Source organism: Nansenia antarctica (genome assembly GCF_963989245.1).
Source record: "Nansenia antarctica genome assembly, chromosome: 5".
Lineage (NCBI taxonomy): Eukaryota > Metazoa > Chordata > Actinopteri > Argentiniformes > Microstomatidae > Nansenia > Nansenia antarctica.
Window position 1 is genome coordinate 50,798,255 of NC_137690.1, and position 14,568 is coordinate 50,812,822.

At 46.1% G+C, this 14,568-nt stretch overlaps 1 protein-coding gene across 1 annotated transcript; it reads right to left on the reverse strand.

Annotated features, from left to right (window-relative positions):
• Nucleotides 1–782: 782 nt before the first annotated feature.
• anln (anillin, actin binding protein) lies at nt 783–14,487 on the reverse strand (the record flags this gene model as incomplete). The annotated part of the gene is made up of 24 exons (XM_080531712.1): nt 783–897; nt 1,181–1,353; nt 1,469–1,576; nt 2,086–2,172; nt 2,596–2,649; nt 3,114–3,226; nt 3,345–3,360; nt 3,548–3,580; nt 4,065–4,118; nt 4,235–4,283; nt 4,691–4,817; nt 5,644–5,841; nt 6,331–6,466; nt 6,956–7,100; nt 7,237–7,388; nt 7,667–7,878; nt 8,518–8,629; nt 8,744–8,851; nt 9,064–9,302; nt 9,515–9,920; nt 10,362–10,699; nt 10,911–11,498; nt 12,007–12,157; nt 14,470–14,487. 24 exons carry the CDS (start codon nt 14,485–14,487, stop codon nt 783–785), a joined length of 3,732 nt encoding a protein of 1,243 aa, XP_080387838.1.
• Nucleotides 14,488–14,568: the final 81 nt, after the last annotated feature.

Here is a 14,568-nt window from a genome sequence, read left to right on the forward strand (position 1 = left end):
GTAACATACACTCACTGAACACTTTGTTAGGAACAGTACTGTACAGTCCAAGCTGGAGAACGGGAGATTCACACTTCACAGCTTGGAAGTGCACCTGAAGAATCTGCAGGAATTGCGTGATGCAGTCATGTCATCGTGGAATGTTTCCAAACATCTTGTGGAATCAATGCCACAAATTGAGGTTGTTTTGAGAGCAAAGGGAGGCCTACCCAGTATTAGTAGTGTTTCTAATAAAGTGCTCAGTGAGAGTATATTGTAAGCAGAACTTAGCAGGAGAAATAAGAGTAAGCATTGGAAACGAAAAGGCATCTTTAAATCTCAAATACGAGTGTCCCAACACTTTGGAAATCCATAAAATACGGTTTGCTGGACAGTGTACAAATACTTGTTCTTCTAAATACTGAAATGTCTAAGAAAGTATGGCTTTGTTGATATTTCTCTCACGTTCATAAAGCTTCTGACCATTAAATGCTCCTCTAAAAATAGCCCCAGTAAATATTCAATAAACATCATACTGTATTGCACTTAGTAATCGTAAGGGTCATTTATATGGACAGTCCAAGGGAGACAGGGTTGTCATTGTCCCTCCAGTCCAGGTGAGGGGAGGGAGACGGTTTGTCATTGGCCCTCCAGTCCAGGTGAGGGGAGGGAGACGGGTTGTCATTGGCCCTGCAGTCGAGGTGAGGGAGACGGAGACGGGTTGTCATTGGCCCTCCAGTCGAGGTAAGGGGAGGGAGACAGGTTGTCATTGGCCCTCCAGTCCAGGTGAGGGAGGCGAGAGCTCACACAGGCCTGTAGCAGGAGTCTGGCTGCCACATGCGGAGATCCACTAGGATCTGGTTGAGCTTCTGCATCCACAGGTTCCTCTCGTCCTTGGTGTCAGCACAAAGCCAGTTCCTGCAAACAGAAAAGAATCAAGTTAGGTTACGCAACGCTTTGAAATGTGGCGGAAATAAATTACTAAAAATAAAAACAATAATTTCTTCTTCTACCATTGTGACTGCCAATGACCCCTGGTCCTAGCATAGATTTGTTGTTCATATTATTACTGATGGATAGATGATTCACTCACTTCACTTAGCCAAATGTATTTGTGGTAAGTAGCTTCAGCTAAAGGCGTCGGCTAAATGTCAAAAGTGTAATGTAAATGTAACCGGCCCTTTGGTGGCGTGGGACTTACTTAGTGACACACATGGTGTTCCTGCACTGGCTGACCAGCGTCTCCTTATCGTCTTCTCTCTGTGGCCTGACAGTGACGAGCTCGAAAGTGTTTGGTCGAGCGCAGAACTCCCTGTTGGCCGGCTCCACCTTGCGACTGGTGCAGTTGGCCAGGTTGATGCGACCCATTGGGTTCTGGAACGATACAAGCAAGTCTGTTTTAAGCTTAGGCTCCCGTAGCTTGTCAATCAAAGTGAATGTTAGGAAGCAAAATACCGGTGAGCTAAAAGCCGGTTTGTCGGACGCCCACCTTGCGCTTCTCATCATCTGGGTAGGTCCAGTAGGAGATGCAGTAGCCTGACAGGACGCACCATCTCCTGTGCCAGGCTCCGAACCCACTGACATCCTCAAACATTGTCTGTGAACATAATGAGTGTTAAAGCTTATTCATGGTAATCTTCCAATATTTTTATTATTATTTAATTTAGAGGTCTGCATTTATGAAACACCAACTCACCTCCCTGCCTATCTTCAAAAAAAGTTATTATACTTGTATTGTAGTTTCATCTCAAGTTAAACAGCTAAAAGTCTTTGTTTTCTTTTCTCACTAACCTTTCAGTTCTAAATCTTAAGTTAAGGTGAGGTTTTAATATAAGAGGGGTTTCTTACCTCACGTGCACTTTCTAAATCAGTCATCCCGTTACTGTTTTGCAATTTCTTTGCAAATGCATAAATTAATTTAAAAATAAAAGGTAAATAAATAAAAAGCACTGCCTGCCACACACACTCATGGAAAAAAGTTACCTTTGGCATGAATTTTAAGAATAGCCCAAAGGGAATTCTCAAATGTGATTGAGCAGTAACTCCTGCCTGTTGCACATGGGGGTCAGGCTGTCAGAGGCATTACAGGGGTTTGTCTGTACTCACCAGGAAGCCCCTCTCCTCCACTGTGGAGCCCACCTCACACTTCATCTTCAGGTAGATGTGGCCCTCCAGGGGGCACAGGAAAGGCACCTGCAGAGTCAACAGGACAGGTATGTAACAGAGGCCTCGGACGAGAAGTGCAACGAAATAATGCTTCCTTCCTTCCTTCCATTCAGGCAGGTTTGGGGTGAGTTAATCAGGGTTCGGATGAACGCAAGGCTGTTATTGCTCATAAGGAATAGTAAATTGCCGGGATGGTGAGTTACCTGTATAGCTGGTTATTGTAAGCCAAATATTTCCCTGAAGCATCCCTTCTAGCTGTCCCCCGCACCCCCGCCCAAACAAAAAACACTCGCATCCTGCACAATTTACTTTCCTTACGACAATATAGTGATTTGCAGCCGGAGGTTAGTTAGGATGTTAGTGCCACAGTGAATAGAGCAAGATCATCTTCATAAAATCCCCACCACACAAATGGCAAAAATAGTAACTGGCCATAGGGCGAGTAGCAACCTTGTTCAGAAACATGTCACTGAGAAGCTCTCTCTCACTCCCTTCATATTTGATCTAAAAGAGAGGAACGAGGAGTTTGTGAGTGAAAGGGTGTCAGGGGCTGCACACTGTGCACGGAGAACAAAGCAGTGGGTGTGGGTGTCTTTATCCTCACACAGTCTATACAAACATGTGACCTAGTTTGTGTGTGTGTGCGAGATAGGGTGTCAGAGGCTGCACACTGTGCACCCTGTGAGCACAAAGAACTGGATGTGAATCTTCATCCTCACACAGCCTACAAACTGCAGCAGTGACTTAGCTTGTGTGTGTTGTGTGTGTGTGTGTGTGTGTGTGTGTGTGTGTGTGTGGGTGTGTGTGTGATACAGGTCAGCAACTGTTCAAATAAGAGGGCGAAACATGAAAAAACACGGAGCAGTGAATGAATGCATTATGCAAATACACTTGAGTGCAAAAAAGAGATAAGGAAATCCACAATAACCATGTGGGTTTCTTCCCCACCACATGTGATTTCTCATTACCTTCTCCAGATGAAATTTGTTTTTCCCAATTGAAGCGAGAGTCAGCTTGTGTGATCCAACAAGAGCAAAGTGACTGGTGCGAACTGCATTAGGGCCCCCAGGACTAGCCATCACTGCAAAGAAGGTTTTATGAGTTATTCACTGTATGTATTACAGCATTATCTTTCTTTTGGAATCCATTCTGCTCATTTGACAGGGGATTTCATTGATTCATTCAAAATGTGTCCTTACCTGGAGTTTGACTGCTCTTCTACAGAGAAAGAAAAAGAACAATGATTACATGACTTGCATTCATAGATGCAAACCCACACATTTTTCACCAATGCCATTCTTGTACACTCCCCCGAACCGATAAGAAAAGTGCCCAAACAACATTCTGTGTATACATTTCAGGAAGTAGCTACTATAGAGAGGAGGATGAGAAGAGGGCTTACAGTGATGGCAAGGAATCTCTTCGGGGTGATTGCCTGGAAAGATAAAAGAATAGATCAGATTAGGGTACAGTGCTGTACAGGGAATGTTACGTTCCAAGTAAATGGGTGGCTCAAACAAAACACTTCACCACTGTGAGCTGTGTGAACAAAGACTTTAATCCAAAGGGACCGTCACCATGTGGAGGAAAACAGTGGGCCAGGAAGGGTCTTGTGTTAGTGCCTTGTCTTCTATGTAGCACTGACATAACCACACACCCACAGGTGAAGGGTTTAAAACAGTCAATCCATACCGACAAGTACAACTCTTGGGCCGCATTAATATGCCTCCAGATCATCTGAACACAGACATTGTTTCATCATAAACACAGTTTGTTGTGTTTGAACACAGCCCTAAGAATGCATACTCTGCTGTGTTTTCAAATTCCCTGACCCATTACTCAAGTAAACTAGACGCGAAGACAAACAAGTTATTTTCTGTTAGTGTTACAGCACAACTCAGCATGACAAGCAAAAATACCTTTGACTTGCTGGGCTTCTTTCTCTTGTCAGAGCTGAGGTCACGTTTCAGCACCTGGAGGAATCACCAGGTAGTATTACAGTACTGTCAGGCCAAAGAAGCTCATTTCCCACTCAAGTACACCATCAATATGTCCAGTCAAGTTAAATAAAAACACCACGAGAACTCACCAGGCAGTAGACCTCAATATCAATCGCAAAGTCATTGGAAACGTTTTCCCTGTGAGCAAACAGAGAGGCATTAAACCATGCATGACACTGGACTAGTGGCAGCTCCTCACAACATTTAACACCACAATATGAATAAATTCTGTATCTCTCTTCAAGTCGCGCTATCTACAAGCGATGCTGGTAGGCAGCCGCAGCATTGAGTTGAGAAACGTTTGATATGGGATTTCACAGGCTACAGAACACGTTCATGACTTATCACAGTAAATTATGGCCAACATTAAGAGATACACAAGTTTGAAAGATGTCCTTAGATTAAGGCCATTGGACAATATAAATTGTTTCAATGAACACATTTGAAAACATATCCTAAACCCCTCCAAAAAGTGCCTTACAAATAAAAAAAGAAATACAAGCCAACACTACAATGGATAAACAGAATTGTGGAGTGTTACGTACATTTTGAACTTGGTTGAGAACGTCAGAGCGTCACCGCTGAGGGCGTTGCGCGTGTTGGCCAGCGGAGTGGCCACGTTGTTCTCTGCTCCGGCGCGGATCATGATGAAGAAGTGATGGTTGGCCGACTCTGAAATAACCAACGGGTAAAAATCAGCAACGTCACACCATGGAGCCAATCCAAAATGTCCAGTATATGGATACGTTAGGTGGTCTTTGGGTGACTACCAGTGGAGGTTAGGTGGTCTTTGGATTTCGACCAGTGGAGGTAGAAATCAGAGAACGGGCTCATTGTAATGCAATGCATGGAACGGAATAGGGAATGGTATCAAACACATTTTTCATGTCATTACCATTTTTCATTTCATTCCTCGTGATACAATTAGCCTTTCCTCTGAATGTTTAGCTCCTCCACATCCTCCCTGACACACACACACACACACACACACACACACACACACACACACACACACGTGTAGTGGTGCTGGGCAGTGTAGTGTTTTAATATATGCCATTTAATATAATATATGCCATTTAACTGACTAGCAGTGAGTGCATACATTTCAATAAATATGGTCCCAGCGGGAATCGAACCCACAACCTAAGCGTAGCTAGCCCCGTGCTGTACTGACTGAGCCACAGCAGTAAGGCAGCCATCTTACCTGGGTTGGTAGCGGCAGAGCAGACAAAGGCAGCCATCTTACCTGGGTTGGTAGCGGCAGAGCAGACAAAGGCAGCCATCTTACCTGGGTTGGTAGCGGCAGAGCAGACAAAGGCAGCCATCTTACCTGGGTTGGTAGCGGCAGAGCAGACAAAGGCAGCCATCTTACCTGGGTTGGTAGCGGCAGAGCAGACAAAGGCAGCCATCTTACCTGGGTTGGTAGCGGCAGAGCAGACAAAGGCAGCCATCTTACCTGGGTTGGTAGCGGCAGAGCAGACAAAGGCAGCCATCTTACCTGGGTTGGTAGCGGCAGAGCAGACAAAGTCAGCCTTGAGCGGGAGGCGCAGCTCCAGCAGGGAGATGGAGCCCTTGGACGGGGACACGCCCATGATGTCCTCCTGGCCCGTGGAGGAGCCGCCCTGCCCCTTCCTCTGAGCGGCCGGGTCTCCCTTCAGCCGGTCCAGCTCTGCCTTCAGAGCCCCCCTCCTCTCAGCTGGGGGAGACACATGGCGTGTTACTACTTTTGTCATAAACCTTTATGGATTTAGCACCCATCATCACATACCTTGCTAGCTGAAGTAGATGGATAGATAGGTCGTTTATTGATCCCAGAGGGGAAATTAAGACATTACAGCAGCTCACAAACAACAACAAAATAAAAATGAACAATAGAATAATAGTATAACACTTTAAGAGCTTCTCAAAGCATACTAGTAAAGTAATAAAACCAGCAATCAGAAAAAGACAATATACTGTATATAAAATCAACATCAACCATGTCGCCCCTGTGTTATGAAAGGCTGAGTTAGGTGCTAGTGAAGGTGTTGGGTGCAGCCCTAGTGAAGGTGTTGGGTGCAGCCCTAGTGAAGGTGTTGGGTGCAGCCCTAGTGAAGGTGTTGGGTGCAGCCCTAGTGAAGGTGTTGGGTGCAGCCCTAGTGAAGCTGTTGGGTGCAGCCCTAGTGAAGGTGTGAGAGGAACTTACTGGCGATGAGCAGCAGCCTCTCGGCCTCAGCCTCCACCGGGGAGCCCTTCCCGTGCTCCTCATCAGTGCAGCAGTTGAGGGCCTGGCTGGCCTGGTGGATCACTGTCTGCTGCAGGTTCAACTCGTTGGTCAGGACCTGAATGGAGAAAGAAAGACAGAAAATAAGACCCTTTCAATTCAGAACAATACTAAAATGTTCTTACAGGGAATTTCTATGCATGTACTCAAGCTTTGAAAGACCAAGCCTTGTTGTTGTAGACCCTGGCCTATAATTTACATAGAGATACAAAAATATATATATAAATAGAATAGTACAATATTTCAACAAAATAAGAAGCAGGGAGGTAAAAAAAATGTACATACTAAAAAAATAATCAAAAAAGATATCAACCCTTAAGACATAGGCACAATGTAACTTAAAAATAAGAAGAAGCTAAAATCGTAAAAAATGTTCATTAATAAATCTGCTAATATTCTATTGAAATGGCCTCCCGTAACTCTACTGCTGTTAGATTCCTTACAATTCCACTAACAACCTAGCAGTGGAGGGTCACAGTCTGGGGGGGCTGTTGCCCTGGATCTATAAAGACATTTTGGGACATTTGAGTGTCTCTCTCTCTCCTACCTTCATCTTCTGCTTGATGTTGGTGTGGCCGTCTGGGCTCCTGGGCTCCGCTGCTCTGCGGGTGACGTCCTCGTTCCTCACAATCACCTGCTTCACAGGGGGTCTCTCTGCCTCCTTGACCCTGATGGACCTGTACGCACTTATACTGGAACACACACACACACACACTTAGCTTTGTGGTCTCCGATAAAGTGAAAGGGGTGGACCAGTGAACGGTAATGATCCCATTCAGCAGTATGAACACACAGTACAGAGAGCGTGGAGCTGGATAGAGAGGTCACCTGTAGGGCAGGTTGTTGGGATCATCTTCAGAGGCCTCGAGACTGTCTGATGAGCCGGCCCGGAGCATGCGGGCCCTCTGGAACTTGCTTGGCCTGGAGACACCGCCAGGAGTCTGGCTCTTCTCATTAAACGAGCTGGCAGGGGTCGATGTCTGGGCAGGAATACGAAGAGCAACATGAATGCTTGGTCAAAACGTAACCATGGACTCTCAACAAGCATGCACTTACTGGCAAGACATGCTGACAATGGCAAGCAGCTCTCGAATGAATCAACAGACAAATACTGCAGGCAGGCTATAGCTGAACGGCTAAAAAGACAGCGAAGCATGCGGGTGATTCCAGTAACAATCTTGTCAGATGGCCTTGTGGCACTTTGAGGCATGTTAACAGAGGCTTTTGGCAGGGCATGTGTTTTCAACTCTGTTCTCACCATCATTCTTCTCTCTGGGCTCTTCACTGCAGCAGCCACTGTATCCACAAATGGGGTCAGGATAGACATGGAGGAAATGTTCAGGGCATCTTCCTCATCATCACCACTGTGCTCACCGCTCTCCCCCAGCGCGTCATCGAAGAGCTCGTTGATGATATCAGAGTTGATGGACTGGTCCACGTTCATCTCAATCTCCCGCTCCTCCCCATCATCTGCAATAACAATGTAGTTACAAAGTGTAACATTCTTAAGCTTCGGTTCCTGACATTGCAGCAAGACTTTAACAGCTTTAATCAATATGACCATGTAAATACAGGGATGTTAATAGCTTAATTAATGGCCTCTGCTTTGAATGTATGTGTCGTGCATCATGTAAGTCAGGTGTTTTTTGGAGTATCCGTAGAAAATGACCTTCTTGGTCCTCAGAGGTTTCTTCATCAGAATGTTTCTCTACTGAGAATCCTACTCTCTTCACAGGGCTTGAGGTCGGGGTTGAGCCAGCCAATCCATTGGATTTTCCTTTAAAAGAGAAGAAAACCTCAAGATTCAGTATTATTTTACTACTGGTATTGGCTTTCCATGAAGTTCTGTTGAGGATGACATGATGGTTGAAAAGCAACAGCAATGCATGTGAGGTCCAGGGGAGGCTGGTAGAGGTAGAAATCGGAGGATGGGCTCATTGTAATGCATGGGATGGAACGAGGAATGGTATCAAACCACAGGCGTTTGATTGTGTTCCTCATTCCATTCATTACAATGAGCCCGTCCTCTGATTTCTACCTCTACCAGCCTCCCCTGGTGAGGTCAGTTCATCATGAACGGACAATACACGCATATTAACAGTTCTGTACCGGCAGGGCTGGACTTGAGTGCAGGACTCAGGATTTCCAGAGGGGGCGCTGTTGGCTTATCATCAGGCTGGGACGCAACAGGCTTCCTCTCCTCAGGCTGCTCTACCAACTCCTAAGAAGAAGAGAAACATTGAATTACATTTCCGATCTAATGATTGATATAGTTGATTACTTTCTAATAAAGGAATATGCTTGGTTGATAAGAGAGACAAAGGTTAAAACCAACGTTGGTCTCAGTGTGTTCCTTGGCGTCAGCGCCCTCATCCTTGTTCTTCCACATGTTCCCTCCTTTCTGGAAGCGGTTGCGAATCAGAGCGAGTTCTGACTCTCGCTCCTGCAGACAAGAATATCAAAGAGGGTATTTTAATTACATTCATAGACAGACATACATACATATATATATATATATATAACTTTATGTGGTAAGCTACTTACAAGTATTAACAATCATCACCACCATTTTGACTATATAATAATATCATTAGACACTCAAAAGTAATGTCAAACACAAAATCAGGAGGGTGAACTATTGAATATCAGACGCACCAGTTTCTGCCTCTGAGTGAGATCAGCCGTGGCAGTGTTGGCGGCCTGGGCTGCCCTCAGCCTCTCCTGCACCAGCTTGGTGTTGGGGGTCACAGAGGGGGTCACGGTGGGGGTCCGGCCCTGGGTCACTGTGGGGGTACGTGTCTGAGCCTGGCCTTGGCCCGCCCCGGCTGCAGGGGAACTGTGGATGGAACGCTCCTGACACCGCTCCCCAAAACGATCGAGGAAAGACTTGACACCTGTCGGAAACACAGTCACGGAAAATGAGTGAGAGGCTATGGGAATACAAATGTGTTGAAAGAGCATGGCATTTATAGGTAATTGACAAGTCACTATACAGAACCAAATAATCTCTTTCTTTATTATTATACAGAAACGTGTTACATTTAGACTGTCCAGACTGTAAAAACTGGTTTACAGAAGGTTCCTGTAATGTTGTGAGGTTCCTCACCCGGAGTTCCAGCTGCGCCTCTCTGCTGCAGGGGTGTGGAGTCCTTGGCAAACTTGTCTCCGGTCTGGACGGCAAACTTGTCTCCGGTCTGGACGACAGAGTGTCCAGTGGTGGAGGGCTTGGTGAGGAGGTCTGGCTTCTGGGGACTGGCGTTACAGTCAGGACCTCCGGACAGGGCCTGCTTCTTCAGGGGGCTCTGGGACACAGGAGCTGCTGAGGGGCCCACTTTCTGGGGGCTAGAGGGGAAGGCTCTGCCCTGGTTGGACAGGTGACTCTTCTGAGGACTGGCCACAGGAGAGGGGAGGCCTCTTGCAGTCTGCAGGGCTGGCTTGGCCTCGGGTATCTCAGTCTTCTGAGGGCTGGGCAGAACCACTCTGCTGGACTTGACCGAAGACTGGACAGGAAGCTGGAACAACACAGGCGGGGGTAACGGTCAACCCAACTCAACATGTAAAGGTGAGTTCCTCCCTGCGATTCCCAATAAACCTTTGTTATGTTGTTGTTGAGAGTCTCTTCCATCAACGTCACTAAAGGAAGACTTATCAGTCGTGAGACTTATCAAAAACTACGCCTGGATTTTCCTTTAGTGACGTTGATGGAATACCCCCCAGGTGTCACTGGTCTACTAAACATGAAAAGAGCTAAAAACAACAACAACAACAACAACAACAACAACAACAACAACAAAAAAGCTCACACATGCACCAGCATTTTCTTTTTATTCAGATCTCTTCATCAAATGTCCACATTCAAAATGCATCCCTACTGAGCCAGTCTCACAAAAGCATATAAATCAATACATACAGTCATAGTGATCGGAGGTAATTAAGCCTTTCGTATGACTCACCGGGGTAGAGCTGGGCAGAGGCTTGTTGGCTGCTGCTGTCTGTCTGGGTGGCGGACGGTCTTCAGCTGAACTGGGCTTGGCAGCGGCGGCAGCCTCTCTGCGGGCTTGCTGGGCAGCCCAGGCGGTGCCAGGCTTCTCTTGTGCATTGTCCGGGAGAGGGCACGTCGGGTGGCTGAGGTCGTCCTCCCAGGTGCCGATGGTGGCGGCGAGGTTGGCCAGCCGGCCCTTCCTCCCCAGGGGGGCCCCTGAGGACGAAGGGACGGGGTCCGGGGCAACCTCCTGTCTCTGGGTCTTCACGGGCGACGGGGACGCGCAGTCGGGGACCACGTCAGAGGTACCTGGTTGGGGGGGTGGACAATATTCATTAAACTCTATGCCAGCTACAAACACGTGATCGTTATTCATCCAAGAGACCAAATAACATTTTGTAAGCTATCAAAGGCATAGCTCATAGTTAATCCCTCATGGTTAGGCTGACATTACAGTGCGTGTTGTTTTTCAAAGGACACAACATGTAAACGGCTAATAAACAGGCCATCAGACCCTTACCATCATCACCGTCCCAGTAGTGCCTCTGCTCAGCCAGTCTCTGCAGGCGAGACTTCATGGTGGCTGGAGTTGGGGCTTCCTTCTCTACATCCCTGCTCCTCTGTGGCTCTAAAGCTGGTCGCACAGCCATCTTCTCTGGCTCTGGAGATGGACGCACAGCCATCTTCACTGGCTCTGGAGATGGACGCACAGCCATCTTCTCTGGCTCTGGAGATGGACGCACAGCCATCTTCACTGGCTCTGGAGATGGACGCACAACCATCTTCACTGGCTCTGGAGATGGACGCACAACCATCTTCACTGGCTCTGGAGATGGACGCACAACCATCTTCACTGGCTCTGGAGATGGACGCACAGCCATCTTCACTGGCTCTGGAGATGGACGCACAGTCTGCCTCTCCATGGAGGAGGAAGAGCGGACACTGGCTGGACCCACTGGGGGTTTCTTGTCAGTCAGAGGGTCAGTCGGTGTAGGGGCCACAGCCCGGGCCATAGGTGGCTCCCTGTTCTCCTCACCAAGAGTGGGCTGGGCATTCTCCTCTGAGCATCTGCGCTTGGAGGGAGACGGCTTGGTGGAAGGGTGCGGGGCTGGGGAGGAAAAAAATAAATAAATCATGAGCTAAGTTTGTTTGTTTATTTATTGTTTTTAAGACAATATATAAGTGTGTGTGTATATATATATATATATATATATATATATATATATATATATATATATATAAATATATAAGTAGTTAAGAAACATTAATAGTAATATTTATTTTTTCCAATAAATTCTAACACCATATATTTAAGAAATAGCTGCTATGACATATGGTAAGTGGAAGGAAGCTGGAGACCGCCCACTCCAGTTTATAGTAGGAACAGTTTGCTCATCACTCATTCCAACGGTCAGGCTTCCTGTATATGGGCACGTCTCACAGAGCAGGAAGTCCAGACACTTCCTGACTGGTCTGACATCTGGGGTTTAAAAGCTCTGGTGCATTCCTCATTCTTACAGCCAGAGGGCGCAATGGCCCATCAAAAGACACCATTTTCTATCTTTTGTTGATGTTCATAACCAAAAAAAATCAGTTAAGAGTATGTGAGACATTACCGTTGTCGATGACTGGCTCGCACACCACACTGTTGGTCTCAGCCAGAGGCTCCCTGGCCCTCTTGGCCATCTGTCTGTTAGCGGCCGTGGGCCTGTCAGCCATCTTCTTCTGCATGTTCTCCCTGCGGGCCCGCGTGCGCGCCAACAGTTTCTGAATACAACCACAACAGAAATGTGATGCGTCAACATTTCATTCATTCAATTTGAGCGGCCAGAAACCTATAGGTCATTAACAACAGGAGTGTGATTAGAGTAATGCAATGTTGGCCTAGAGAACTTCACATCTAATATCTCCGGATCTTATGAGAGCTCTCAGGATAGCATTAGGGTTGCTAACTGTCCCGTATTAGCTGGGATGTCCAGTATCTTCATCCAGCCCAAATTACGGGACCTCCCATGTCCTGTATATTCATCCAATCACAGGCCGCCTCACGCGTACGTATAGCGTAAATGCACCAATTCCTGCAAACCCCCTGCCCCATGCAGTGGCACACCATCTTTTGTCCCGTATTTGGTAGTGAGAAAGTTGGCATGTCGCCCCCAGATAACATTGACTTGTTACCCACCTCTCTGCTGTTACCCCCTCCCCTCTCTGGAAGAGCTGTACAACACACGCTGCCTCAGGAAGGCCTCCAAGATCTCCAGAGACCCATCCCACCCTGGGAACGAACACTTTGTTCGGCTGCCCTCGGGCAGGCGGTTCAGGACCATGTCCGCAAGGACAAATAGACTGAAGCTCAGCTTCTACCCTAGGGCCATTCAGGCCCTGAACACAGCAAAGACCTAGGTTCTAGGCCCTGGACAATCTATTCTAGACAATTTGATGGCAGCTACTAGATTGTAATCAAGTGCAATACTGAAACACAACTGTGAACATTTCAAACCTGCAAACTGCGACACTTTAATGTGCAATAATACTATGTGCAATATGACAACCCTCGTGCACATAAGGTTCAGAGATAGGAAATGTTTAGGATATTTATAGCATAGCATAGAGTACAGCACAGTGTTTTATTTGTATAGTATAGTATAGTGGATACTGGATAGTGTACATAGCCTTTATTTATGTAAACCAGCTCTTTTCCCTTCTTGTTTTTAGTATTTTTTTTCCTAGCACCAGGGGAGCCCCCCCTCACAAATTTCGTTGTAGGGTACCTGTACTATATTAATGACAATAAAGACCATTCATTCATGTACTCATTAGGGTTACCAAACAGAGACGGGAACAATACGTTTCTCTCTTGGGGAGAGATAAAAGGCTGCCATTCACTCTACAATCCTCTATCCTCCTGTTTGTTCCTCCCATCTGAACATGAGACCCTTTACTGGCCTCCAGGCAAACAGTCATGAGGTATGTTTTACTGCCCCTGCCTCTGTGCAAGACTCAACACATTCCTACTGTTCCGTTAGTGCTGGAATCATATCTTTCCCAAGCCGTCTGGAAAACCGCTTGTTAATGTGGGTGTCATTCCTGAAGAATGAGACTCTCCTGCTGTTGGTTCCTGGATTTGAAATCTCAGCTTCTATTGGTTGGAAGTGAGGTCTCAACAAATATCCTATTCAAGTTGTCTGTGCTATATTATTAATAATTTTACAAATACCACTAAAATCCCTAACCTTTTGCTTCTTTTTGCTAGATGGACGAATTCAGTTCAACAGGAATTAACTGGAAAATAGTCAGATGTGTCGTGACTTGCAAATTAGGGGGAAACACCCAACCTGTTCATAAACAACAGCTAATATTCAAATGTTTCAGTTAGTCATAATTTTAAGTCACATGCATGATTCCAGCAAACTGCCTGGAGAGGACAGTGAATGCATTCATTCCCAATTAAGGGTATAGTTGCACTCAGAATAGCCTACTGCTCTCTCTTCGCACAGTAGGGGAGGGGGACATGTTGACATTAGAATCAACAGATTATCTTCACATGTAGCCAACTATGGGGGAATCAAAATCCCAAATCTGTCATTGGAAGATATCGTTTGTGTCAGGAGCAGAGTAGTAGAACGCCTGCTGTGTAATTATTGACAGGTTAGGTTAGCTAGCCCTTTGCACTTTAAGTACTGGCTTCTTCTGATGATTAAAGTTCATTCAAATACGTTTAGACAAATGATTTGCAACACCGTTGAATAATACAATAGCTTAGCTGTCTAGATATACATCTATCTGGCTGACTGTCGGGTGGTTAGACACGTGGGAAATAATAAGTAACACTGTTAGAAAAATGGTCTAACCTCAATGTGAGTCTGAGGTTAGTCAGTTAGTCAGACAATATGAGGAACGTTTTGCTTGCTAGATAACCCTAAAGCTAATCAAATTGTACAATATGGTGTATTACAACCTCTGAATTTAACTGTGTTCATGTGAAACCAAACAAACAATAGCTTGCTAGCTAACGTTAGCTAGCTAGTCAGAAGGCTAGCGTTCAGATAATATCACTTATATTTGGCAACAATACTCACCTCAGTAAACGGATCCATTCCGAGAAATGTCTATCCCTGTTCAAATCCACTAACTTTAGATTGAATAATGGTCGTTTATCTATCCTAATTCCGCAAACG